Genomic DNA, 25,660 nt, shown 5'->3' with positions numbered 1-25,660 from the left:
CTGTGACTGGGGCTGAGGCTACCTCCCAACCCAGTTAGCCCCAGGATTTACATTTTTTGTTCCAGTGGAAGTAGCTTGGAAGTGTTAATATTTCACACAGTTCAAACCTAGATCTTGGAATCTTTCTTTTGATCTTTTTGGTCCCAGAAGGACCACAGTTCCACTCCAATTCTTGTTTTTGCTGTTCTACTTTTGCTCTGAGGTGCAACTTTTTCTTGTTTGTGGGAGTAAATCTGGAAAGTTTAAATTTTCTGACTTTGCCATCTTCTCAGAATTCTCTCCTGGTAGGTGATTATTGATTTTAATCTAGTTCTCTTGCCCATTAGAATACCATTTTCAAAGCTCCCTGATATCCTTTAAGGTAAAAATTATTAAATCTTGTGTTATCCTTACTGTGACTCCATGATATTTGAATTAATTGTACCTTTTTTGGCCTGCTTGCAGCATTTTTCTCCTTGATCTGGGAGTTCTGGAATTTGACTAGTATTCCTGGGAGTTTTTCTTTGGGAATCTCTTTAAAGAGGTGATTGGTGGATTCTTTCAATTTCTATTTTGTCTTCTGGTTCTAGAATATCAACTCAGTTTTCCTTGATAATTTCTTGAAAAAAGATGTCTAGGCTCGTTTTTTGTTTTGATCATTGCTTTCAGGTACTCCAGTAATTCTTAAATTATCCCTCTTGGATCTGTTTTTCAAATCATTTGCTTTCCCAATAAAATATTTTCACATTTTCTTTTTTTCATTCTTTAGATTTTGTTTTATTTTTTCTTTATCTCATGAAGCCATTAGTTTCCATTTTCCCAATTCTGATTTTCAAGGAAAAATGTTCTTCAGTGTGCTTTTGTACTTCCTTTTCTGTTTGACCAATTCTACTTATTAAGGAGTTATTTTTTGTGCCTCTTTTACCAAGCTGTTGACTTTTTTTTCATGATTTTCTTCAATTTTATTTCTTCTCTCATTTTTCCTCTATCCCCTGTTATTTGATTTTTAAAATCCTTTTTGAGCTCTTCCATGGCCTCAGACAAATTCACATTTTTCCTTGAGACTTTGGATATGGTAGTTTTAACTTTGTTGTTTTCTTCTGAGTCTGTGTTTTGATCTTCCTTGTCACCATAGTATGGTCAGGTTCTTTTTTGTTATTTGCTCATTTTTCAAGCCTATTTCTTAACTTTAACTTTGTTTGGATATGTTCTCAGGGTGAAGTATGCATTGTCCCAAATTTCAGTTTTTTGGGGCCACTGTTTTCAGGGATATTTCTTGGGAGCTCGATAAGTTTTCAGTTCTTCCATGGTAGTAAGAGCTAAGGAGTGAGGTGTTTACCACTCTGCTGACCTGTATCTGTATCTGAATATGGGGAATTCAACAGAGTCCTACACTCAGTAACATCAAAGGGGCCCCTATAAACTCTTCTTAACCAGTTGTTTGACCCCCTTCCCATCGGAGAATGTCTGGCAGCTGTAGCAACTCTTTATTTAATATAATTTTGTTTTGATGTGGATCAGGAAAAGGTATGAATTAAATTTCTGCTTTTCTTCATTTATTTGTGAGGTTATATATCCTAATACACAATTGATTTTTGTGTTGTGCCTGGCTGATAAATATGTACATTCTTTTCCATTTTCATTCACCAATTGCCAGAGATTAATCATAACCCAAATTTTAAAAATTGCTTCTTAATTATTTTTAGTTAAATTTATCTAGGGTTGAAAGTAGCAAATTGAGGTTTTCTACCATTATAGTTTTTTTCATAATTTATTTAATTTTTCCTTTAAATATTAAAACTTTCTTATCTGGTTTATGTAGGTTTAGTACTGAAATCAGTTCTTTTTTTATGTTCCCTTTTAAGAAAATGTAGTTTCTCCATATTTTCCCTCCTTTAAATAAATGTCTATTTTTTTGCTGTTGCCTTCTCTGATATAATTGATAACCCTGCTTCTTCAGGTTTAACTAAGGCACAAAGAGATTTTTCTTTAATCCCTTATTTTATGTCTTTTTTGAGTGTTTGTGTTCCTTATAAGTACCATCTTGGTGGATTTTGACTTCTAAAACCATTCTTTTAATTCCTTCTATTTAATGTTAGTTCACCATAGTTCCTATTAACTGTTATAATTGATTTTTCATTTCCTTGTGTTCATTATAGTCCTTGTAGGGAATCAATTTTTTCTTCTGTTTATAGTTGTTATCAAGTTATAACTACAGTTATAATTGATTTTTCATTTCCTTATGGTCATTATAGTCCTTGTAGGGAATCAATTTTTTCTTCTGTTTATAGTTGTTATCAAGTTACTTATTTGGGGGGGAACGGGTCTCTTTAGTTCTATTATAAATTATTTATTCTAGTTGATATTTACTTCATTTCCTTTAAATACTGAATTGAGACTTTGTGTCTAGGCCAAGATCTATCCCTGGCTATACAGTTGCATGGGGTGGTCATCCTAATCATCCTATCCTGTTTTTCCTTCTAGGTCCCTTGGGTTTCTCTGCTAACCTTCATGTTTTAGAGTTAGACTCTGGAGTTTCACAGTAGTGAATCTGAAATTCATGCACTCTCTGGCTTTTCCAGACAGTTTATTAGGGACTTCAGATGTCCTGGGTTTCAGTTGTCTACATCTTGTTGCTCTAACAATGTTGACTCCACTGATGAATGCCTGCTTTTGTTTACAGGCACAACTTTCCATTCTGTTTTCTTTCTTTGGAATGTTTTAACTTCTATGAAACTTTGTTGGAGATCCTGCCCCTGGAAGTACAGCTATCCATGTGCTGGATTTTTTCTGGTTATAATTGTTATTAATAACCATAATGATGGTTATTATCATTTTCTAATGATAATAATAAGATCTTCATCTATATAACACTTTAAAGTTTACAAAGTGCTGTAGAAAAATCCAGTTTTATCCTCACTACAAAAAAAAAATTGATTTTTTTTTCTGGTTTTGAGTGAGGGGGTTATGCTGAGCTTCTATCTAGGTGCTCTCTTTCTTATTGCTATTTGGATTTTGACTACTCTCTTGTATAGTTCTGGGGTAGAAGTGATTAGATTCTTGTTGCATATATAGATTCTTATGCAATATGGCACAAAATTCAGAATTCTGATAGATTTTTACAATTGCTGTGTACGCAGCCAAACTTTTAAATGAATTTGAAAGTTGTGTAGTCTACCTTCCATTCAGAAAATCGTTTGGCCAAGCAGTTAATTATTTTTGAGCTTTTAGTGAGTATTATATTTAGGTGATATTGACATTCATAAACATTATATTTGGTGCTATAAAGGAAGAATTATTATATACATGTGACCCTCTTTCCCTGGAAGGTTTGAGGCCCAGATGAATAATACCAACGTAGCATTTAAAAATGAAAATAAAGAAATAAATGATTATCTTTTCTATTCATATTGTGAATCCATTTAAGAGGCCTTTTAATGAATCCACTAATTATATCACTTTTGCAGCCTCTCATTTAAGATGAGTCAGGGCTTTGGGAGAAACTTTTAATCATACATGATTGTATCTGAACACATAACCTAGAATGAGGATTTGAAATAGTTCATCTGTTTAATTAAAAATAACTATAACATATTTTCTCAGGAAATAAATTTTTCTTTATTTTTTAAAGCTTCCTGCACAGCTTATGGATGAACCAATGATAACAAAGGAAATGTATGAAGTTGCCATTTCCTTGATTCAGTTGTTTGACGAATTGGATATGAAAGAAAATGGGTAAGAAAAGGAGGAGAATGGCTTAAGAAACACTTTTTTTTGCTTTAAATCATTTTAATAGTATATTATGATATTAATATGTGCCGTAATTTATACCTTAACTTTTTAACCTTTTAACAACATTTCTTAGAAACATTTCATTGAGATTTTGATTCAAATGGTGTGATTTGATAATTTTATACTTCAAAAGAAATTTGGGACTGATAGTTACAAAAGCTGAGACAGTCTAAAGAGAATACTGAATCTGCTTTTCCAAAATAGAGACGTTACATGTCTGTATTAGATTTAAATGAAACTTAGGAATTATATTGATTAAAGAAACCATTGAAAGCTGATAATCTTTGTTTTCTAGCTTGTCTTTCCTAACAGGTTTTTTTTTTTTCAGCATTATAGATAGTCTAAATTTTATGAAAATATCACTCTAAGGATTGAATTGCTTGGAATTTAGAATTCATTTTCCATAGTGTTGGAAAGTAATCGTTAGCTTTGGAAGCAACTTCTGTGGGAAAACTTTATTCAAGTTCCAGTTTTGGCCTTGAAGAATCAGAAATATGAGGCATGAAGTTTGTGACTACTATGATGTCATCATAGTAAACTTAGAAAATATTAGGATGATGAACATTAAATTGCATGTAGTTGAAATAACTATACTTCATTACAGATACCTAAAAATTTTCCATTTCCTGACTTTGATGCATCTCAATCCCTAGCAGCATATGCCTTTACAAACTTCTGATTTTCTATTTTCTCAGGTGTATAAAAGTCTAAGCACAATGTTTGGCATATAGGAGGTGTTTTTGGTTAACTGATTGAGTCTTCCAGAAGCTCTGGATATCTGATGGTAGTTTTTGCATCTGTAATAGCACCAGCTTTGATATGCTTTTAAGCTTCCAGAGGTTTATAAATTCTTGTGTTTTTTTCTGAGTTCTGTAGCATAAGCAATCATGTAGCTAGTAGGTTCCCTAACATTATCCCAAGTCGGGAGGCTTCTATTATGTACCATCATGTTTGTGGCTTAGTACAAAATCAAAAACAGAATCCCTCTCCCCCTTCATTTTGCTGAGGGGATATAATACGTGTTGGGATGAATAAATATAAAATAGTTTGAGGTAGGAGAGGGTGTAAAAGAGAGAAAATGAGAACAATTTTATAGGTGAGGTGATACTTAAGATGAGCTGTAGATAATGAGGAAGAGTCTCTTCCCACAGCTTGTGGGAGGACCTAAGTGAAGAGAGGGAATGCTGAGTTTAGGAAACTCAGTAGTTTGGTGAGGCTGGGGTATAGAGGATTCATTAAATAAGACTGGGAAGGTAAGTTGGAGCCCAACCATGGTGGGCTTTAAATACTAGCTTGCAGTGTTTTTTATCTTAAAAGAAATAACTCTTTCTATTGTGCACCATTGGACTGAGTTCTTGATATAAGTTGTTCTAGCTTGCTGAGTTGTTGCTTTACTTTATGAAACTTTAAAAAGAGGTTTTTCTGTTTCTCCTTTTGCTTTTTGTATTTTTGACCTGACTCATATCTGCTTCTTTGATAATTTCTTTTCATTGTTCTCTTGACATTTATTTCTCTGACCATTTTCATGGTGAAAAATGATGGTGATGGTGATAATAATAATAAGATCTGCATCTATATAACACTTTAAAGTTTGCAAAGTGCTTTACAAAAATCCAGTTTTATCCTCACCACAATCCTGGTAGGTAGATGTCGTTAATATCCCAAATTTGTCGTTGAGGAAATTGAAATAGGAAAGTTATTTAACTTTTTTAATTTAATAGCCCAGTAACATAGCTAGTAAATGTATCAGAAGAGATCTTCCTGATTCCGGGTAAGTATTTTGTCCACAGATCCGTCAATTTTGTAAATGATTTCATTGCTTGACTTCAGACAGTTCACTTTTATTCTTTAGGCTTTAAATTTCTTCATTGAAAATAGCTGTTGAATGAAATTATCTCTGCATTTACGTTAAACTTTAAATTTGTGATATTTATGATATATTTATCACGTTTGTGATATTTATGATACAATGAAAATGATGTGTAATTTTCTTTTCATTTCACATTTTTACTATTAGAGACAAAAACTTGTCGGGTACCAACTTTGTGTCAGAACGCAGTAGTGTGTTGGTTTTTTTGCCAGGTGAGTATTTTGTATTTTACTTTGTTCAGAGAAGAAAGTGTTTGATTAGGCTTTTTTTAAAAAAATGGAATAATTTTTTTCTGTTGACTTTTTTCTTGTCAATGAAAATATGAACAGAAATAAAATTTTTATTATTTATATATATATAAATATAATGTAATATATAGTATTATATTATTATCATTCTTTTAACAATAACAAATAATTAAATTTTTTTGAGGAGGTGATATATCTTGAAGGACAATTCTTAAGTTAATTAAAAAATCTAAATTACCAGTAAATTAATAAAAATTTCTTTGTTATCTTTAGGATTTAACTGGTATGGTTACAAATAGTACATAATTTAGTAGTTTTGAATAAATTTTAGATATGATAGATTGATGCCAAATAGCCCTGGAACACTTTAATCTGTAGAAGACATTAGGATAATAATTAAATTCGTCTTATGTTGTTTTTCTTTTCAGAGATTTTCAGTATAAGGGTTATTTTAAAAAAATCCTGAAGGAGAGTACAATTGATTAATTAATAAGCATTTTTATGCACTTAGTTCATTCATGTATAGCACAGTGCTTAGAGCTGAGAATGAAAAGCAAGTAAAAAATTGTCCCTACCCTCAAGGAGCTCATGTTCTGCAAAAGGAAAACAATGTATAAATGCCTAAATGGATGCATGCTAAATAGAGTAGATGGAAGATACTCAGAAAAGGAAAGACATCAGCAGCTCAAGGGCTTAGGGACAAGCCTTTAGAAGATGGAGTTTGATCTGAGTCTTGAAGGAAAACATGAGAACCAAAATGTTAAAGATGAAAGAGCATAACATTCTGGCATGAAAGGTAGCCAGTACTAAGGCACAAAGGTAGGAAATAGGGTGTGAGGAGTGGTCACATATATAGTTGTAGGAGATCTAATAGAGTCTCAAAAATTTAAGAACAATCCACGAGCAGAAAGTACAGCAATGTCCAAGATGGCAGAGAGATCAAGGTAAATGAAGAGTGAGAAAAGGCCATAAGATTTGGCAGTTAAGGAATTGGTACTAACCTTGGAGGAGAACATTTTTAATTATTGTTTAGTTTGGAAGCCAGAAGAGATGAAGTGGAGGCCCTACTTATAAAAATGATTTTATCAAATTTAGTCAGGAAAGGAAGGGGTGGGGTGGGGGGTGAGTTAGAAAAATGCCAAGTGGGAGTGGAAAGACTTAAGTGAAGGTTTTTAAAGCATAAGTAAGTGATTGTGGCCATCAGGAAAGGAGCCAGTAGAAAGATGAAGTGTTCAAAGATTTTAATTGGATAAAGGAATATCAGAGTTTATGGATGTGGCAGTAAAATACCTATGGGTGATGACAATTATCATGTCTTTGAATACTTGGGATATATTATTCATATGTCTTTAAGATATTTGCTGGTGTTGGAAAATAGTTTACTACAGTTAGTGTTTGAATGTTTTGCTACTGATGATATGGATAATGTTTTAAACATTTGATTTTTAAATGCAGTCTAAAATTTAAAACAAAAAACTCAAACCTATTCTTTTAAAGTTCTTAATTAGATTCTGCTTAGTCTAAGACTAAAATTGAGTGTGTAATTCTTGTATACTTGCTAGTACTGCAGGGAAAAATGAATCTGAAATGTGATATTCATTATATTAGCATGTGAATTCCTCTTATATATTATGAGGAAAAATCACCAAGTAGAGCCACAACTCAATGCATTTAAACTTATTCTGTTTAAAAAAATTTAGGTTAATAGTTTCTTTGAACCTAAAAAGAAATCAGAAGGTATCGAGAAATGAAATTTGATGACACATGAATTTGTGTTCAGGGACTAGAAAAGTGATCAGACATATATTTTCTTCTTCCCTATTATTTAATAGTAAATGTTCTATTAAATGGGATGACTATAGTAACACAGAAATTACAACAAGGAAAAAACAGACAAGCCAACACACAGAATTCATTTCAGAGGTAGTGAGGTATTTTTTAAGACCTTATATCTCTCCTTGAATTACTTAACAGGGATGGAAAAATGAAAAAAATAACTCTTAATGAAAAAAAATTGACTATGTGAGCCAGTATATATATATATATATATATATATATAGTGCCTTTTATAAAAATTACTTGAATATAGATATACATACTTGTTAATAAGTTTATCTTTTTGATTCTTATTTAGAGGAAACAATCTTTAGACTTAAAAGGAATGTGTCAGTTCTTTATTTAGTTTTATGAGTATCTTCCTCCTCAAATGATTGCTTCAGAGGGAAAGGAAGAAAGCATCTTTAAATTTAACATTTGGAAAGGGGACTTGAGTGTAATCCTCTCAGAATGATTGTTTTAGAAGGGAGAAAGACAACTTAAAGACCTTCTATCAAATAATTGCCTTGGACTGGGGGGAAATTGCAAAAGAAAAATATTTGGAAATACTGCTTGCAGAAATTTCCAATATTGTGCCTCTTATAAATTGTAATACAAAATGGATGAGTAAGCAAATTCAGATGCTAGGAAAAGCATCCTGTCCTCATTATGCCATTGGACCTGTTGATCCTTTTGGTTATTATATTTATGTATCTTTAGGAAACAAAAGTGTATTTATGATGAGTAGAACCTTGCACCCTTGTTTTGCAAGGCATTAACAAAATTTTTTATAAGATTAAAAAATTGAATCTGTTAAAGATTTTAGTCTTTTAATTGTTGCAAACTGTTGGGAAAACACATTTTAAGGTTGACAGAGAATTTCATTTGACAATATAGATATTATTTTGACCTATCCAATAGATCACATACATGGAGAGTAGAATATGGAAATAAAATAAGAAATAAAATGGATAGAACTTATGTGAAAAATTATTATCTTGATTTTGAAAGTTGGTTTTTGACAAATTAAAACTTACATTTTAAAGCTGACTCTCTTCTTCTTTCCCCAGGTTTAGGTGAAATAAACTACATGCATGAACTCCTTACAAACATGGTTCACAAAAGGTAGTTTAAAACATACAAAATTGACTGATTTTTTAAAAAAGTTGAATAATTTCTGCATAAAATGAATCTTACAGCCATCTTTAAATAAGAATAGTCGAAGAATAGTCATTGATCATGTTCTAAAATATCTTATGTAAGATTATTAACACTTTAAATGTGTTTATAAAGAACACTAGTCTTGGAGTCAGAAAACCTTTAGTTTAAATCTCATCTTTGATACTTAATAGCTCTGTAATCTTGGGAAAACCATTAATCTTTTTTGAGCTTTTATTTCCTTAAAGAAATGAGGATTTTAACATTCAGAATATCTCAGAATTGCAAGAAAAAAAAGTTTTTTTTAATCTTGAAATACTATGTAAATGTGAGATATATTTGACATTTTATGTCAGTATTCTCTTTTTTAGATTGCAGGTTTATCCTCTCCATTCCAGTGTGACTTTGGAAGAACAGAATAATGTATTTTTAACTCCAGTCCCTGGGTATAGAAAGGTGAGAAAATTGGAAATAGACATTGTACTTCCATGTGTAAACAATCTAGTAGTTTCCTTTCCTAGCACTTTCTGTTTAATGTTACTCTAGACAGGTTATGGGGCAACGAGGTGGTGCAGTAGAGAGTGCTAAGCTCTCTTGAGGTCAGGCCTGAATTCAAATCTGGTCTCAGACACTTATTAGCTATGTGATCCTGGGCAAGTAAGTTACTGTGTTTGCCTCAGTTTCTTCATCTATTAAATGAACTGGAGAAAGAAATGGCAGACTATTCCAGGAAGGAATATCCCAATAAGGAAATCCCAAATGGGATCATAAAGACTAGGATATAATGTGAAACAAATGAACAGCAGGCAAGTTATTATTTAATCTCTTAATGCCCCCAAATGTCTCTTCAAGAATATAAGTTGTCAAGAAGATACATGTCAGTTGTGTAGAGGAAGTTGTTCACCTGCAACACCATATTCATGAAATCACTGTGCCACTTTTCTCATTTTCTCTGTTCCTTCCTCTCATCTGCCTCCCAGTTACTACACTTAGGGAAAGTAATCACTTTTTTGATTCATTTCCTAAATTATGATTTTGTAATGAGCTAACATTTCTGAATGAAAAGAGAGCTGGCCTTGAGCAATGTCATCTTGCCTTTTCCATACTGGCAATATGACCATGGGCTCAAATCACTTTAACTTCTTAATGTTCTAAATAACTATCAAGATAATAAACTATCAACAGATTGGCAGTCTGCATTGTAGGGAAATTTTTACATGATGAGTCTTCCATAAGAATGAGATTGAGGGTCCAAATCCCTTGCTCATCAAAAAGAAAAGAATTTTCTGTGTTTAAAAATTAGTTGTTTAGACAGCTATGTGACTAGTTCAGTATGCCTGTATTTTTTCATCTATATTTGTTTAAATTCATGTTTAAATTTTGATTCTTCCATAATGTCCTTCATGTCCGTAAGTCTCCTTTCCCTTTTCACTAGTGCCAGAATTAGTAGATTCTCATTACCTCTAGACTGAACTTTTGTAGTAACCTTCTAACTATTCCTATTGCTATTTTAATTTTTTTATTCTCTGTCCATGCGACCTTCATAAGCACTTCTCTGATCACATTAATCTGTTTTTTTTAATGGTTTTAAAGGTGGAAGTATCATTGCATTCTGTTTCATCTAATTTAGGGGTGCTTTAAAGTTTTCACAAAACACACAGATGGGTTAGGAAGACAAAGTAAAAGGCTCTAATGATAGGTTTATTTTTAACTCTAAAGAAAAGAACAAGGCTTAACTTCAGACACCCAAGGGGCATTTACAACAGGAAAAGGGAAGAGATGGCATCAGGGGAAATGATTCATTAGCTGCTTAGTCTAGTGGGGCATTACATGAGATATAATCTCTTGCCTGTGGCTAGAAGGGGAAAGGTTTTTACTGATTCAGTAGAGGCTCCTTCCAGACTTGGCACTTCAGGCTAAATTAGGCTCTTGTTTCTCTTCTTGAGTCCGATCTGTAGTTTACTGATGTCCACTAATGCCAAAGTGAGGTCTTAGTTAGATACATGTAGTTCTTCATCTTTGATGTCATAGTCAGAGTAATCACAAGTAATAAGATTGCATGGAAAATGGAAGGTTCCAGGTATAGTAGAATCTAGAAAAGATAGTAAATAAATGCCAGACATAAAGAGGAAGTGCTTCCAGAATTGACTCAAACTGATAGAGGAAAGACCATGCTTGAAATACTAGATAAGTTTTTCTGAACTACCACAGTTATAAATTCCTTTTGATATTTAAGGCAGTATACCCAGAATTCTTAACTTGGAGTCCAGGAACTATTTAAATATTTTGATAATTGTATTTAGTTATAATTGGTTTCCTTTGTAATCCTATGTATTTTATTTTTACATATTTAGAAGCACTGTTGCTTCTAAACACACATGCTTCAGTGTAATATGTTCAAAGGAGTCCATGATATAAAAAAGATTAAGAACTTCTGTCTATATTATTTACTTTTGATCTATTTTACTATTACTATCTTTATCTCACTAATCACTTAGATGTACTTGTCTACCCCAAATAGGTTGCTTTTTTTCTTTTTTTAATAGTATTTTATTTTTCTAAATATATGTAAAGATAGTTTTCAACATTAATTTTTGTAAGAATTTGTGTTCCAAATTTTTCTCCCTCTCTCCAAAACAGCAAGCAATCTTATATAGGTTAAATATGTGAAATTTTAAAAAACATTTCCATTTTTGTCATGCTGTCAAGAAAAATCAGACCAAAAATGGAAAAAAAACCCATGAGAATTAAAATAAACAAAAAGGTGAAAATACCATGTTTTAATCCATATTACAGTCTCCATAGTTATCTGGATGTAATTGGCATTTTCCATCCCAAGTCTATTGGAATTGCCAATAAATGGAATTCTCACTGAATTGTTGAGAAAAGCCAAGTCTACCACAGTTGATCATCACATAATCTTGTTATTACTATGTATAATGTTCTCGGTTCTGCTAACTTCACTCAGCATGTACTGTTCATGTACATCTTTCCAGGCCTTTCTGAAATTATCTTGTTTATCATTTCTTGTAGAACAATAATATTCCATTGCATTCATTGCTTATTCAGCCATTCCCCAACTGATGGCTATCTACTGACTTGCCAATTCCTTGCCATTACAAAAGGACTGCTACAACATTTTTGCACATATAGGTCCTTTTCCTTAAGCTGCTTATTTTCAGTGTTCATTTTGATGATTCCACCTCAATACTTCCTCATAAAAATAATTTCAGAGTTAGAAGAGACATTACATTGGCAGCCACCTAATCTAATGCATGTCCAAAAAAAGAAAATCCTCTAGAGTAGCTGCTTTCTTTGAGCTTTCCATTTCAGTTTTGGCTGGCATTTATTATTAGTGTTTTCCTCATGTCAAATCTTAATTTCAGATGCTTCTTGGAAATTTGCACTCAGTGTTTTTGTTCTGTAGCTAAGCAGAGCATGTTTAATTCCTTTTTCCATGAAAAAAACTTTCCAAGAGTAGAAGATGGCTAACTTATTCCTATTGAATCATATCAGATTAAAGAGTTTTTTTCCTTTTATTAGCTAAACACTATCAGTTTTTTCTATCACTCTCTATTCTGGGGACTTTGAGTTTTTTTGTTTGTTTGTTTTTACCATCCAGGTTGCTTTTCTTTTGAGGTTTTTCATTTCATTCAAGTTCTGAACATACAAAATTCTGATTTCATTCTAACCATACTTTCTAGTAGCTCAGGTTTTTTTTTCTGTCTCTTGCCTTTCTCCCTCTTTAAAAAAAGGGTTTTATTGATGCTCTTTTTAAATTCATTAGCACATTCTCACTTTAAATTATAATAAGGTTGATCAGTTAAGGAGAATCAATCAGCATTCTGGTCATTTCTGACAACAAATGCTTCCCCTGCATCAGTAGTCCAGACTGTCTCTATTATGAGGAGGAAAATATGTTCTATTACTTTGAAATCAAGGTTGGCTGTTAAAATGATCATAATTTTGATATATTTTATTGTTATTTTCTTTACTTTTTTGATATTTAAAAATTATTATTTTGGCTAAGCTTTCTTTGTTCTATATAATTTTATATTTCTTCCCAAATTTCTCACATTCACGGGTTTCCCTTGAATGTAGCATAATATTTGCATTAGTTTTTTTTTAATTTTGTTTATTGTATTTTCAACTCTGATTAAGCTTGCAGTTGTCTTACTATGTCCCCAAACTTGTACTTGTGAATTTTTGAACCACTTATATTTGTTTATTCTAATTAAATTTCAACTTAAATGATTCAGCATAGTGATTTAGTTTGTCAATGCCTCTTTAAATTTGATAAAGATATTTTTTAGGCCTTACCCAAGTGATGGATACAAATGTTTAACAGGCTAGAAGATACCCTTAAGGCATTCTACTGGAAACTTTTTTTTTTAAAGTTTATATTGAACTATTAATGATTTGTTTCTGAGTTCAATTATTTTATCAGTTCTATTCATTGAAATTTGAGCCCATCTGATTGTCCTATAGTCTTCCCTCCAGTTTTTCATTCTTTCTTTGAGAATAATATGACACATTACCACTTTGCTATAGGCATATGTATGTGTATCTATGTGTAGAAATATATCCCTCTCTTCTCTCCTACCTACTCTAGAGTTCTCTCATAGCTATTTCTTACTTAAATTTATACCTCTCGTGGTATCTACCATAGTGACCTGTCAGCAATGTAACTAATATATATATATATATATATATATATATATATATATATATATATATACACATATATATATATATATATATATATTTTTTTTTTTTTTTTTTGTCAAGACCTGTGATTTTCATTTATTTAGGGTATTCTGTAGTGAGAACATTCTTTCTACTAATTTAGATCTGTACCTAGTTGAAACTTTTAGGCTTAAGAGAGTTGCCTAGAGTTGTGATATCAAATTCAGATAAAAATGGGGCCACTGAATTGTACATAAGGATATCCCTGTAGGTATCTACCAACTTAAAAAGAACATATTAAATATTTGTTAAATATTTCCCAGCTACATTTTTAATCTCTATGTTTGATAGCTCTGTATTCCTTTGGCCTAAAATTAGGTCAGTAAGACATTAATTGCTTTATCTAGGGCCACACATTCAGTATATTTATTGAACTCAAGTCTTTTTGGATAAGGCCATTCTTAGCTTTACTACTTGATACTGGATAATGTATACTGGATAAATGATGGTTGTATGAACAAGCTTAAACGAAGCTGAATTTGAAATCCTACCTGGTAAATCACTTAGGGGAAGGCATAGTATAGTAGGTTGATAGGAATAGAGCCTTGAATGACAACTAATTGTGTGAGAAGATCACACAGTTTTCCCTAAGCTTATGATTTATTAACTATAAAAATCAGTAACAGCAGCCCTTTCTTAAAGAATTATTAGGATAAAAATGTTTTATAATATCTTTAAGCACACTTCAAATTTGGGCTATTATTGCTTTTTCATGTTAAGCGGTATCATGTAAAAACTTTTACTCCATATAGCCACTTAAAATGTTCCATTCAAAAAGATTTATGTCTGAAAGTACCACTGAGGAATTTTATGACTTTCTCATTTAGAGATTCTTTTTACATATTATTCATTGAGTATATACATTGTATGATGTTTTCTTTTTACCAGATTATTTTATCTACAAACATAGCAGAGAGCTCTGTCACAGTGCCAGATGTTAAATATGGTAAGTGATATATCTATAAATAAAAGTAAAAGCATTTGCAAGTTTTTTCCTTCCTTTATCTTCCTTTTTCTCTCCCTTTCCCCCTCGGCTAACATCCTTTATTGGATGAGAAAACTTAACATAATTTCTTTTCATAGTTCTCTCTCTTTTTTCTGTAAGTAACTTCCCCAACTCCTACTGAAATCACCTGTTAGCTGAAGTGACTGCTATTAGTGGATTTTTGTGAAATTGGGGGAAAGCCATGGGAATGATTTAAATCAAGATTGCATTATTATTGAATTGTCCCTTTGAAACTGGGAAATAAATCTTATTCTTTCATGACCCAGGGGGATTGCTGTTGTCTGTCACTGAGGAAGGTTGAAGATATTAAGTAAGAGATGCAGTAAGCCCCTGTAGTGGGGAGTGGAATTTAAATATTTAGGATAAGGCTAAAGTAGATGAAACAGAAACAAATAGAAATGAAATCATACATAGGGCAATTTTCAGTAGGAGTTGTAGGGCAGCTTGGGCAATATTGTATCTTATTAATCCATATAATTCCTTCCTTCTTTGTGAAAGTGTCAGGGGAAAAGAAACAAAATTGTGGTTCATATAACTAATTTTTTACTTCTGGCTTCTTTATTTGATAGTGGGTTTTTTTTTTTTTTAAAAGATGTCCTGTCATATTTCTAAATTTGTGAATACAATATTCAATTCTGTAAACATGTGAACAATTACAAATTTAGTAGCATCACATGCACATAGCTAGTTTAGTTCTTGTATAATTTTGAATATTCTCCAGATTGGCGTGCCTTCTAACTTTTAATACTGTAAGCCAATATCAAATAAACCAATGTTATTTGCCCCTGAAAATATATCAGATATGTGCATATTGCAAGTATCAGAGGACTTTATATTATTAAAGTTATTTGCATAGATTTTGTATGGGATTGCTTTGGGTTTATCAGGTACCATTAACAGTCTTAACAATTCATTTCAGTTTAACAAATAATTATTATGTACTTACTATGTAGTTGGCACTGCTTTGGCATGGATTTTAGGGAAGTCCAGGGATATTAGAACAATCCTCCTAAAGGAAGGGGTAAAATGTCTTTTGAGGAAAAAAGGACAAAAAAGAATAGTGAATAAATTATGAATTTGTATTATTGCAGATTTGGAAAGGACCTCAAGGTCATCTTAACTCAAATCTACCTAAAACCATCTGTTTATAGTTTATTTCTAAATGCTAAACATCTACCATATATTTTCTTTGATAATTTTGCATACTTCAATCAGCTTATACTGTGTAAGTATTTCTTCTTAATGTAGTGTTTGTGATTTTTCTTGCCCCCTTTTTTTTGGTACAGTTATAGATTTTTGTTTGACTAGAACACTTGTTTGTGATGAAGACACTAATTACCAGAGTCTTCGACTGAGCTGGGCTTCTAAAACCAGTTGTAATCAGAGAAAAGGTAAGAGATATTATTTTGTTGTATGTAATATTAGGAATAGTCAAAAATACTGTATTTTTATTTTTTATTCAGATTAACTATAAGGGACATGTAAAATAAGACAGTATCTTTCATTCAAAGAACATAGAGGTATAGAATATCTTTACATATATGTGTATATAATATCTGTGCTTAATAGCAGCCATATCTGTGGTGTGGAGGGGAGTATAGGGATTTTAAAAAAATTTGCATGATAATTTTGTTGTATATTTGAAAAGAATAACAAGGTATCCATAGTAGATTTGCAGTTTTGTGTATAGTCATCATTTTATGGTAATATGTTATGGAAATGCTTGTTTTATTCTATAAGTTAAAAATTAAACAATTTTTTGCATCAATAAAAAATACTGTAATTTTGGAATAATTTAGAGATTTTGGGCAGTTTTTCTTTTTTCTTTTCAGGTATTTTGGTGCTCTAGAACAGTAATTTATTTGCAAGTTTTATCCACCCATTGGAATGTGACATTCCAATAATGTGAAATTTTATTGTGAAATTCTAACTTAAGGAAATAATTTATTTTACTTAAGTACACATCTGTGCCTTTTTTCCAAATACTCTAATGCAGATGGGTCTGAGCTATTGGTCTTGCTTATACATAAAGTAGCAGTGACTGTTTCAAATAATTGCTGCCACATCAACTTAACTTAAAAATATAATAAGAGACTCTTAGAAGATTAAGAAAGGAGGATTTTCTGATTATCTTAATCTGTCACAATGTTTACTCTAGGTCAGTGCCACTTTCTCTTGGAATCTGTATCATATTTCTTCTAACCACCCTTTACTTTTTTTTTTTTTTTTTGGCTTGTTTTAATTCTATTAGAAAATACAATCTTTATGTAATTTTTAAGTAAGTTACATAAGTTATGACCCCTGTAGATGATTGCTTAGATCCTATAATTTTTCCGAGTCTCTCCCCTGAGCTATACTCATTTATCACCTACTGCTTCTTGGACACCCTGAACTTGATTTCTTACAGACATTTCAAACTTATCATGCCAAAAATATAATTAATTACCTTTTTCACCAAATCTGCTCACTCCCATCTTTTACTCAACTCCCAAAATTATTTACCTAAAACATGTATCTCCTCAGACCCCCCCTCCCTTCTTAGTGAAGCCCAGTTGTTGCCTATGACCTTAAAGATCAAATATCAATTTCTCTGGGTTCTGTAACTTGGACCTTCCAGCCTTTCAAATTCTCCAGCCTACTCGATCTAAATACACTGAAAACTTGCAGTTCTTGCACAGTTCTCTTTTTCCTCATTTTAGCCTTTTGGTATCTTTGGTTTAGCTCACTTCTCATTATGCAGGGGATCTTTTCTGGCCTTTAGATTGCCACATTGCACTGCTGATCCACTTCAAACCTTCAGTCCTTAAAGATTCCCCAGATTTTTTTTATATAAAATGCCATTTAATCATGGTAGTTAGATGACACAGTTAGATTGATGGGCCTGGAGTCAGGAAGACCTGAGTTCAAATCCAGCCTAAGACACTTAATAGCTTGACCTAGGGCAAGTCACCTCATATCTGTTTGCCTCATTTTCCCGATCTGTAAAAATGAGGATAATAATAGCACCTGCTTGTTATGAAGATCAAATGAGACAATATTTGGAAAGTACCAGGCCTTATTTAATGTTATTATAACTGTAATTATTTCTTGATAATGATGTCTCCTTATCCTGTACTTGTGAAATTTACTTTTTGAACCCAAGAATAAGACTTCATTCTTTTTTTCTGAATTTCCATCTTTTTAGATTTAGTCACTGTTCTAGCCTATGAGTATCTAATTCTGTCATTTAATGAAATTGCTATTTCTCCCAGCTTTATGTCATTTGCAAATATAATGAGCACAACACTTATGCTTTTAACCAAGTCATTGATAAAAATAATAAACAGCACAGGGTCAAGTCAAGTTCAGCCTCCTAGAATACCCAAGTGGAGCTTTCCTGCTGCATTGAGATCAAACCATTAAAGACTGTTCTTTAAGGCTACTTATCCAACCAGTTCTGAAGCCATCTAATTATGTTATCATCTAATTCATATCTTTTCACGTTCTCCATATGAACCACATGAAATATTTTATTAAATGTTTTGCCGAAATCATAAGTAAACTACATCTGCAGGATTCCCCATATTTGCCAGTTTAGTTGCCTATTAAAAAGGAAATGAAATTGGTTTGGCCTAATTGCTTTTTTCATTATAATAGTTGTAATTACTATGAAATCAAGCATCAACAAGCCCGAACAATTCTACATATAAAAAGTATAGAAAGAAGAGGAATGTAGTGTATTGTATTTGACTATTGACTGTATAACTATTATATAAAGCCTGTTTTTTAATTTAATATTTTTTGAGGGGTTGGCAAGATACTTGGGGTTAAGTGACTTGGCTTGGGGTCAGGCAGCTGGTAAGTGTTCATTGTCTGAATTTCTTGACTTCAGGGCTGGTGCTCTATCCACTGCAACATCTAGCTGCCCCTCAGCCTGTTACTTTTAGAGGAGATATTAAAACCAGCACTAGTTCAACATTTCCCTGTTTTCTGTATCATCTTTTGAACTTACTTTTCTTCTCTTTGCTATATTTTAAAAAATGTTTCATCAATTGTCTTTTTCTTTTCTTTTTTTTTTTTTTGGCATCACTTACCCCTTGAATCTTCCCTCATAAGTCTCTCTCCTCTCTTGCTCATCCTTCCCATTGTCCCCTTTCTTCTCCCCCACAACATACTCACAAAACCAAAACACTTCCTTATAACAAATTAGTGTAACAAAGCTATACATATATATAAATGTGTATATATGTGTATATATGTGTATATATATATATATATATATATATATATATATATACACACACACACAGAAAACACATATGTGCATATAAAATCTATTGCTTTGTATTGTAACTTAAAATTTGGTACCACCATACTCTATTTCTAATTTTAATAATTATTTAAGATTCTTGACTTTTTGTTCCTTCAGTTGAATCATATTTTTTTAGTTTTATAAAGTAATTTTATGAAGTGTTTATTATGACATTGAATTTGTAGGTCAGCTTAGGTAATATTTATCATATTAGTATAAACCAATATGATAAGCAGTGTCATTCTTCACTTATTTAAATTTGTCTCTTTTTATATAGAATACTTTGTAAATGTATACTCAATTTCTTGTATGTCATAATAGGTTTAGTATCAGAAAGTTTCTTCATTCTTTAGCTAGATGGCAGGGATTATTTGTCTTTTTATTCCTTTTGGATTGTATTGGCAATACACAAGAAGGCTAATGATTTTTTTGAGTATTATCTTATATTCATCTATTTTACTATAATTGTTATTTATAGGAATAATCAGGAAGTATTTTCAGTAAATTTAGAAGTGAAGCAACAATGCCTATTATCACCACTTTTATTAAATGTTGTACTATAATGTTAACTGTATTAGTAAGAGAAGAAAAAGAAATTGAAGGAATTAAATAGTCAAAGAAAATGTAATAGCATATTTAGAGAACCCTTAGAGAATCAACTAAAAATTACTTGAAATAATAACTTTAGCAAAGTTGCATAATATAAGATAAACTCATATAAATCATTAGCATTTCTTTTGTTGCTGGGTTTTGTTGGTCAAATAGAGATAGAGAAATTTCATTCAAGATAACTGTAGACAATATACTTGGGAGTCTAACTGCCAAGACACAACAATTGGAAACAATTGGAAAAATTTTCGCACAAATAAAGTAAGATCTAAACAATTGGAAATAACAATTGCTCATTGGTAGGCTGAGCCAATATAATAAAATGACAATTCTGCCTAAACTAATTTATTTATTCATTGTCATATCAAACTACCAAAAATGATCTGAGTAGAACTAGAAAAAATAACAAAAAATATCCTGTATTACTTCTGGAATAATGTTGTTGAGAATATTATGGCAGTTAATGGGGAAAAATTTTACAAAGAAATGTAGCAATATCAGATTCCAAACTGTATTATAAAGTAGTAACTATCAAACCCATCTAGTACTGATTAAGCAATAGAGTAGTGGAATAGATTATATTAACCTTTGCAAAACTTTGTGTTCCAAATTTTTCTTCCTCCCTCCCCCACTGCATAGCAAGCAATCCAATATAAGTTAGACATGTGCAGTTTTTCTAAACATATTTCCACAGTCGTCAACAACTACCACCATGCTTTGGAAAAGGAAAATACTATGCTTTGTTCCACATTCAGTCTCCATTGTTCTCTCACTGGATGTGGATGGTTCTTTCTGTCACAAGCTTTTTGGAATTGAAAGATTTATTTCTCAAGAATATAGAAATCTGAGTCATTTATAATAATACAAGACATTACACAGTTGATAAATGGCCAAAGGATATGAATAAGCAGTTTTCAGATAAAGAAATCAGAGTTAATTATAGACATATGAAGAAATACTCTGAATTACTCTTGATTAGAGAATGGCAAATTAAAACAACTATGAGATATTATATTACTTTACAACTATCAGATTGACTAATGCAAGGAAAAAGGAAAAAGATTAATGTTGGAGAGGATGTGGGAAAATTAGGACATTAAATATACTGTTGGTGGAGTTGTTAACTGATCCAAATTTGTAACTGTGTCCAAAGTTGTTCATGCTGTCTATATCCTAAAGAGATCAACAAAAAGAGAAAATGACCTACATGAGCAAAAATATTTGTGGTAGCAAAATATTAGAAATTGAGGGGATGCCTATCAATTGGGGAATGACTGAGCAAGCTGTGGTGTATTAATATAATGGAATATTATTCTACAATAAGAAATCTTATTGGTGTAAGATTTCAGAAAAACTTGGAAAGATTTGAATGGGATTTGATGCAAAGTGAAATGAGCAGAACCAGGAAAACATTGTATCAGCTACATTGTGTAATGATCAACTGGGCAACAACACAGTGATCCAAGACAAGTACAAAGGTTTCTGCATGGAAAATGCTGTCTAAATCAAGATAAAGGACTAATGGGCATGCTTTTTTCTCACTTATGTTATTTTCTATTTAATCTGTTTCTTCTTTCACAAATGTGACTTTTATAAAAATATATTTTACAAGATAGTACATGTATTATAAAAATATATTTTACAAGATAGTACATGTATAACCTGTATCAAATTATTTACCATTTTAGGAAGAAGGGAGAGGAGGGAAGAAAGATGACAAATTCGCAACTTAAAATCTTATAAAAATGAAGGCTAAAAATTGTCTTGACATGTAATTGGAGAAAATATAAAATACTATTTTTAAAAGTACTATTAAGGGAGTGATAAGATGTTTTGGACAGCCAATTGGATTTGGGAGTGGATGATGAGTTTGGAGAATATAGTATGATAGAATGGCATCTAGATTGTGATTCTGTGTGATACTGGAGTAATAGTGTTCTAAAATTGTTAAAAAAGGGCAGATATAAGAGGAAAAAATAATGAGTTCCATTCTGGACATGTTAAGTTTAAGATTTCTTTGAGTCTTCCAGTTATAGATATCTAGTTAGATAGTTGGTGATTAGAGACTAAAAATCAGAAGAGAGGTTAGGATTTGATAAATAGATTTGAGAGTCATCTGCATAGGATTGATAATTGAATAGATATGAATTTATATGATCAGCAGGCAGAATATTGAAGAAAACCCAGAGCAGAGTTTTGGGGGAAATACAATTAGTGTATAATCCTTGGATGAAAATCCAGAAAAAGGATACTTTTAAAAGGATACTAAGCAGTGATTAGACAGAACTTTGTAATAAAAACCTAGAGTGAAGAACTTATAAAAAGTGAGCAAGTATCAAAGGCTGCATAGAAGTCAAGAAGGATGAGGATTGAGAAAAGCCCATTAAATTTTGTCATGGAGATAATTGGTGCTTTTTCACTTTCTGTGGCTGGCAGTTGAAGTCACAAGAAGTTTCAACAGACATAATCTTAAGAAATCCAAGGAAAAGGGAAAGGACTTATATAAGAAGTCCTAAAAAGCCTTTGAAAACTTGTGATTGTTTTTATGCAGGCCCCATTCCAGGATTGGGTTGCACAACTTTTAAGGAGTTTGATATTGTATCATGATTGCTGTGATAAATGGACATCTGTTTCTGATATTGTTGGAAAGGCACCTAATGTTTCTCCATTACAGATAGCTCCTTGTTTTAGATATTTGACATAGTAAGGAATGATATGTTTGTTCCTGTGCTTTTTAATGTTTTTAAATAAAAGTCTATTTTTTTTTTGTCTAAAGCAGATTAAGTATCTGTTGATGTAGTCATTTGATTTTGATATTTTGATATTGTCAAACATTTCTTGCATTTAGCCCCAGTTGTCTTGATAGAAATTTAATAAGTTCATAGTATATAATGTTTTTGATACATTGTTTTAGTCTTTTTGTTAATATTATTATTGGATGTGAGTCTCCCTCATCTTCATCTTGAAATATCTCTGATTTTTGTAAAGTCATCAAGTGATGAAGATTCACTTGAACTCAGGATACTCATCTTGTCTGAGGGGCTCACATAGCTGAAACTTTTTATGTCTCTCAACTAGGAAGCTGTATCAGGGAATCTGGGTGGAAAAAAGTTGGCAACAGGAAGACAAAGGTTCTATCACATTGTGTATCCATTTTTAATCTATTCAGACAGCTTGTATTTTTTCTCCTATTGGATTTTTTCCCCTTTACATTTTCAGAATTTCACTTTTTTTTTAATCATCTCCTATCCTTCCTAGGATAACATGCATAGAAGATTAATATTTGGTATTCTACAAAAGAAAAGTGTCTTTTCTCTGAGTACTTTGAAGAAGGAAATAGCAGATTCTTCTATCAATATTACTTAACTACTTTTAGCAAACATTGACCCCTATATCAGATAGGTCCACAGGATGCATATCAAGTACAGCCTGAACTATCTTAAAATATAATAATAGGAATAAAGATACAGTAAAACATAGATAACATTAATTTGTAATTTTATGTCAGTATGCAGCTAGCATATGTCTTATAGTTTAGTAACCTCTTTTTCTTATTTGAGTTTGACACCATTCCTCTAAATGTCAGATTTTAACTCGGGTCCTCCTGACTTCATGGCTGCTGCTCTATCCACTGTGCCACCTAGCTGCCCCAAAGTTTTTATTTGTGATGCATGAAAATGTTTCCATTTTCTACTTCCCAAAGATAGCAGGGCTCTGATTAGCTAGATGAGGTGGTGACAGTAGGCTCATCTATTTACTTGGAATGTGATTGGAACTAGCAAAAAGCAAGCAAACAAAAAACTCTTACTATTTTATTTTGGCAGAGTTTTTATAAAATTTTGAAAGCAGGAAATGATTTCAAGTAGGTTACATGTGTAAGACAAAATGAGTAAAATTGCTTAAGGCAAGCAAGAGAATAATCAATATCTTGAAAGTTTCTTTTCTCTCTTGAGCAAAACCAAGTAGAAAAGATTTTGAAATGGTTTCAGGAAAAATTTTTAAAAATTAAGACTTTAGTTTTTCTTTTTTAATATTTCTAAAAAGCAATGTCATTTATTTCCCTAGAATAGTATTTTCAGTTTTAAAAGTTCAAAGATAACAAATTACCCTGAAGCTTTGGATATGGTTATATAAACCAGATTTTATTGTACATTGTTTCATAACTTATCTGTACTAACATATCAATCCAGTATCTGGGCTGTCTATACCTTATGCCTTTGTGATCCATCCACTTCTTTTACTGGGCAGTCTTCAGGTAGTTGTTAAAGAGCTGTATTGTTTTTATGGCAGCCATACATCTCATCATTGCCTTTTGAGTAATGTGGTGGCCAATGATTGGCAGCTGACATATCATTGCTATTAAATAAAAAAGTTTTTGTTTTTGAGATCTTGAACTTTGAGATCAATGAAATTTCTGTAATTTCCCAAAAGCAGTCTAGCTCATTTTTCTTGTTAAGTAGTCTTCTGATTCATTGTCTGTCTGAAACATCTGGTCAAGATATGTATATATACTGATAGACCAGAATAATAAGCTATTGTTATATCATACTCTTACCAGGCAAATGATGGCCTTTAGGCCTGCTGCTTGTTTTTTTCACCACCTACTATAAAAAAGATAACAAACTCACACTCTATACAAAAAGAGTCAGCTTAAGCTATAGTTTGTTGTTACCTCTGCTCTAGACCTGTTTTTCCAGAAGTTTGGTCTAGAGATCCCTGGAAAGTCCTGAACATTTTTAGGGTATCCAAAAGTCAAAACTATTTTCATAATAATAAGAGGTTTTAATGTCTAATATGGTAAACATTTATACATATAACCCACATAAACATAAGCTCTTTGGGGTCCTCAATTTTTAACGAATATAGAGGGCTTGAGATGAGAAAGTTTGAGTACTGTTTTAATGTAGACAATAGCACTCTTCTTATTTCCTCTATGAATTGTATTAACACAATGTAATCTAGAAACTGGAGATCCTCCTTATACATTAGGTTTTCTTGTTTCATATAAATTCTATACCTCTTCATTGGTAGAAGTAAAGAATTTTAGTGAGCCTTATCTCTCCCCATTTTTATCAGTTCCTTAATAACCAGAGTATCATATAGTTACCTTATTTCTCTTGTTTTGCCCCTATAAGGAATCTTTTGTCACCATGACATATACATTAAAAAAACTTCATTGGTGATTCCTATTGCGTCAAACAGTATTCATCTTCAACAAACAGTAAACAATAAGATTTTGTATTATTTTTTCAGTCAGTTGCATGACTTCTAAATATGTAGGTTGCTATATAATATCATTGGCAAAAAAATTTTATGTTCTCATATTTTTATAATTTTCATTTACATACTTTAATATGTGTGTATAGATGATTCTAGAGAGAAGAAAGTAGCTTTATAAATTGTTTTTAGCATTCTCTTGATTAACTTTTTTCAGTTCTAATACTATTCATGATTTTTTCAGCTTTGATGTTTCTTTCCTTTTTTTTTTTTTTTTTTTTTTTTTTTTTTTTTTTTTTTTTTTTTTTAAAGAATTGATCATGGTAATACCTGATTAATGTTTTGTAGTTCTTTTTGTGTTACCATTTTATATTGTCCTTGAATTGAAACTTGGATATATTAGCTTATAACTGGAATCTTATTAGTCACAAGCCCTTATTATTAGTTCATGCTAAATTATACACAACCTGTCATGCTAATTATAAATGGTCTTTGTACCATTTAAAAGATTTCACCTTTCTCTCTTGTCCATCTATTGATTTGGTGATTTCCTGATATTCTCTTTATGGTTCCCCTCCCCCCCCAAATGCAGTGCATTCTTTTTTTTTTTTTTAATCAGTTAATTTTTGTTTTATTTTTCTCAACTACTTTTTAAAATAAAAACCTTAAACATTCACTTTTAAATAATTTAAATTCCAAATTCTAACCTTCTCTTCCCTCTTCACTCTCTGGGAAGACAAGCAATTTTATATAGAATATACATATGTAGTCATGCAAAACATTTTCTTATTCTTGAATTCAGAATTCCTGAATTCTTGCAGGTCATGTGGACTTTTTATTCTCCTCCTTTGGTTTCTGCTGGGCTCACTTTATTCTTCCTCTTAATATTATGAGTTCCAAGCATTGTTCTTTCCCTACATCAGTGTATT

General features: G+C 31.6%; 1 protein-coding gene and 1 long non-coding RNA gene across 3 annotated transcripts in view; one reads left to right on the top strand and one right to left on the bottom strand.

Annotated features, from left to right (window-relative positions):
* Positions 1-25,660, top strand: part of TDRD9 (tudor domain containing 9) — a 185,183-nt gene that overhangs the window by 95,038 nt on the left and 64,485 nt on the right. For both annotated transcript variants that reach the window (XM_031953152.1, XM_031953151.1), the window contains 6 exons: positions 3,611-3,714; positions 5,789-5,853; positions 8,775-8,829; positions 9,234-9,318; positions 14,497-14,554; positions 15,901-16,005. In XM_031953152.1, the coding sequence (XP_031809012.1) occupies positions 3,611-3,714; positions 5,789-5,853; positions 8,775-8,829; positions 9,234-9,318; positions 14,497-14,554; positions 15,901-16,005 (472 nt within the window). The remainder of the gene's footprint in view (positions 1-3,610; positions 3,715-5,788; positions 5,854-8,774; positions 8,830-9,233; positions 9,319-14,496; positions 14,555-15,900; positions 16,006-25,660) is intronic.
* LOC116421618 lies at positions 10,454-23,978 on the bottom strand. Its single transcript, XR_004232082.1, has 3 exons — positions 23,723-23,978; positions 15,561-15,644; positions 10,454-10,954 (listed from the first exon to the last, which is right to left on the bottom strand). It is a non-coding gene; the product is annotated as an uncharacterized LOC116421618 (long non-coding RNA).

Source organism: Sarcophilus harrisii, chromosome 2 (assembly GCF_902635505.1).
Source record: "Sarcophilus harrisii chromosome 2, mSarHar1.11, whole genome shotgun sequence".
Taxonomy (NCBI): Eukaryota; Metazoa; Chordata; class Mammalia; order Dasyuromorphia; family Dasyuridae; genus Sarcophilus; species Sarcophilus harrisii.
The sequence above is the reverse complement of the archived record's forward strand: the minus strand, read 5'-3'. Positions and strand labels throughout refer to the sequence as shown.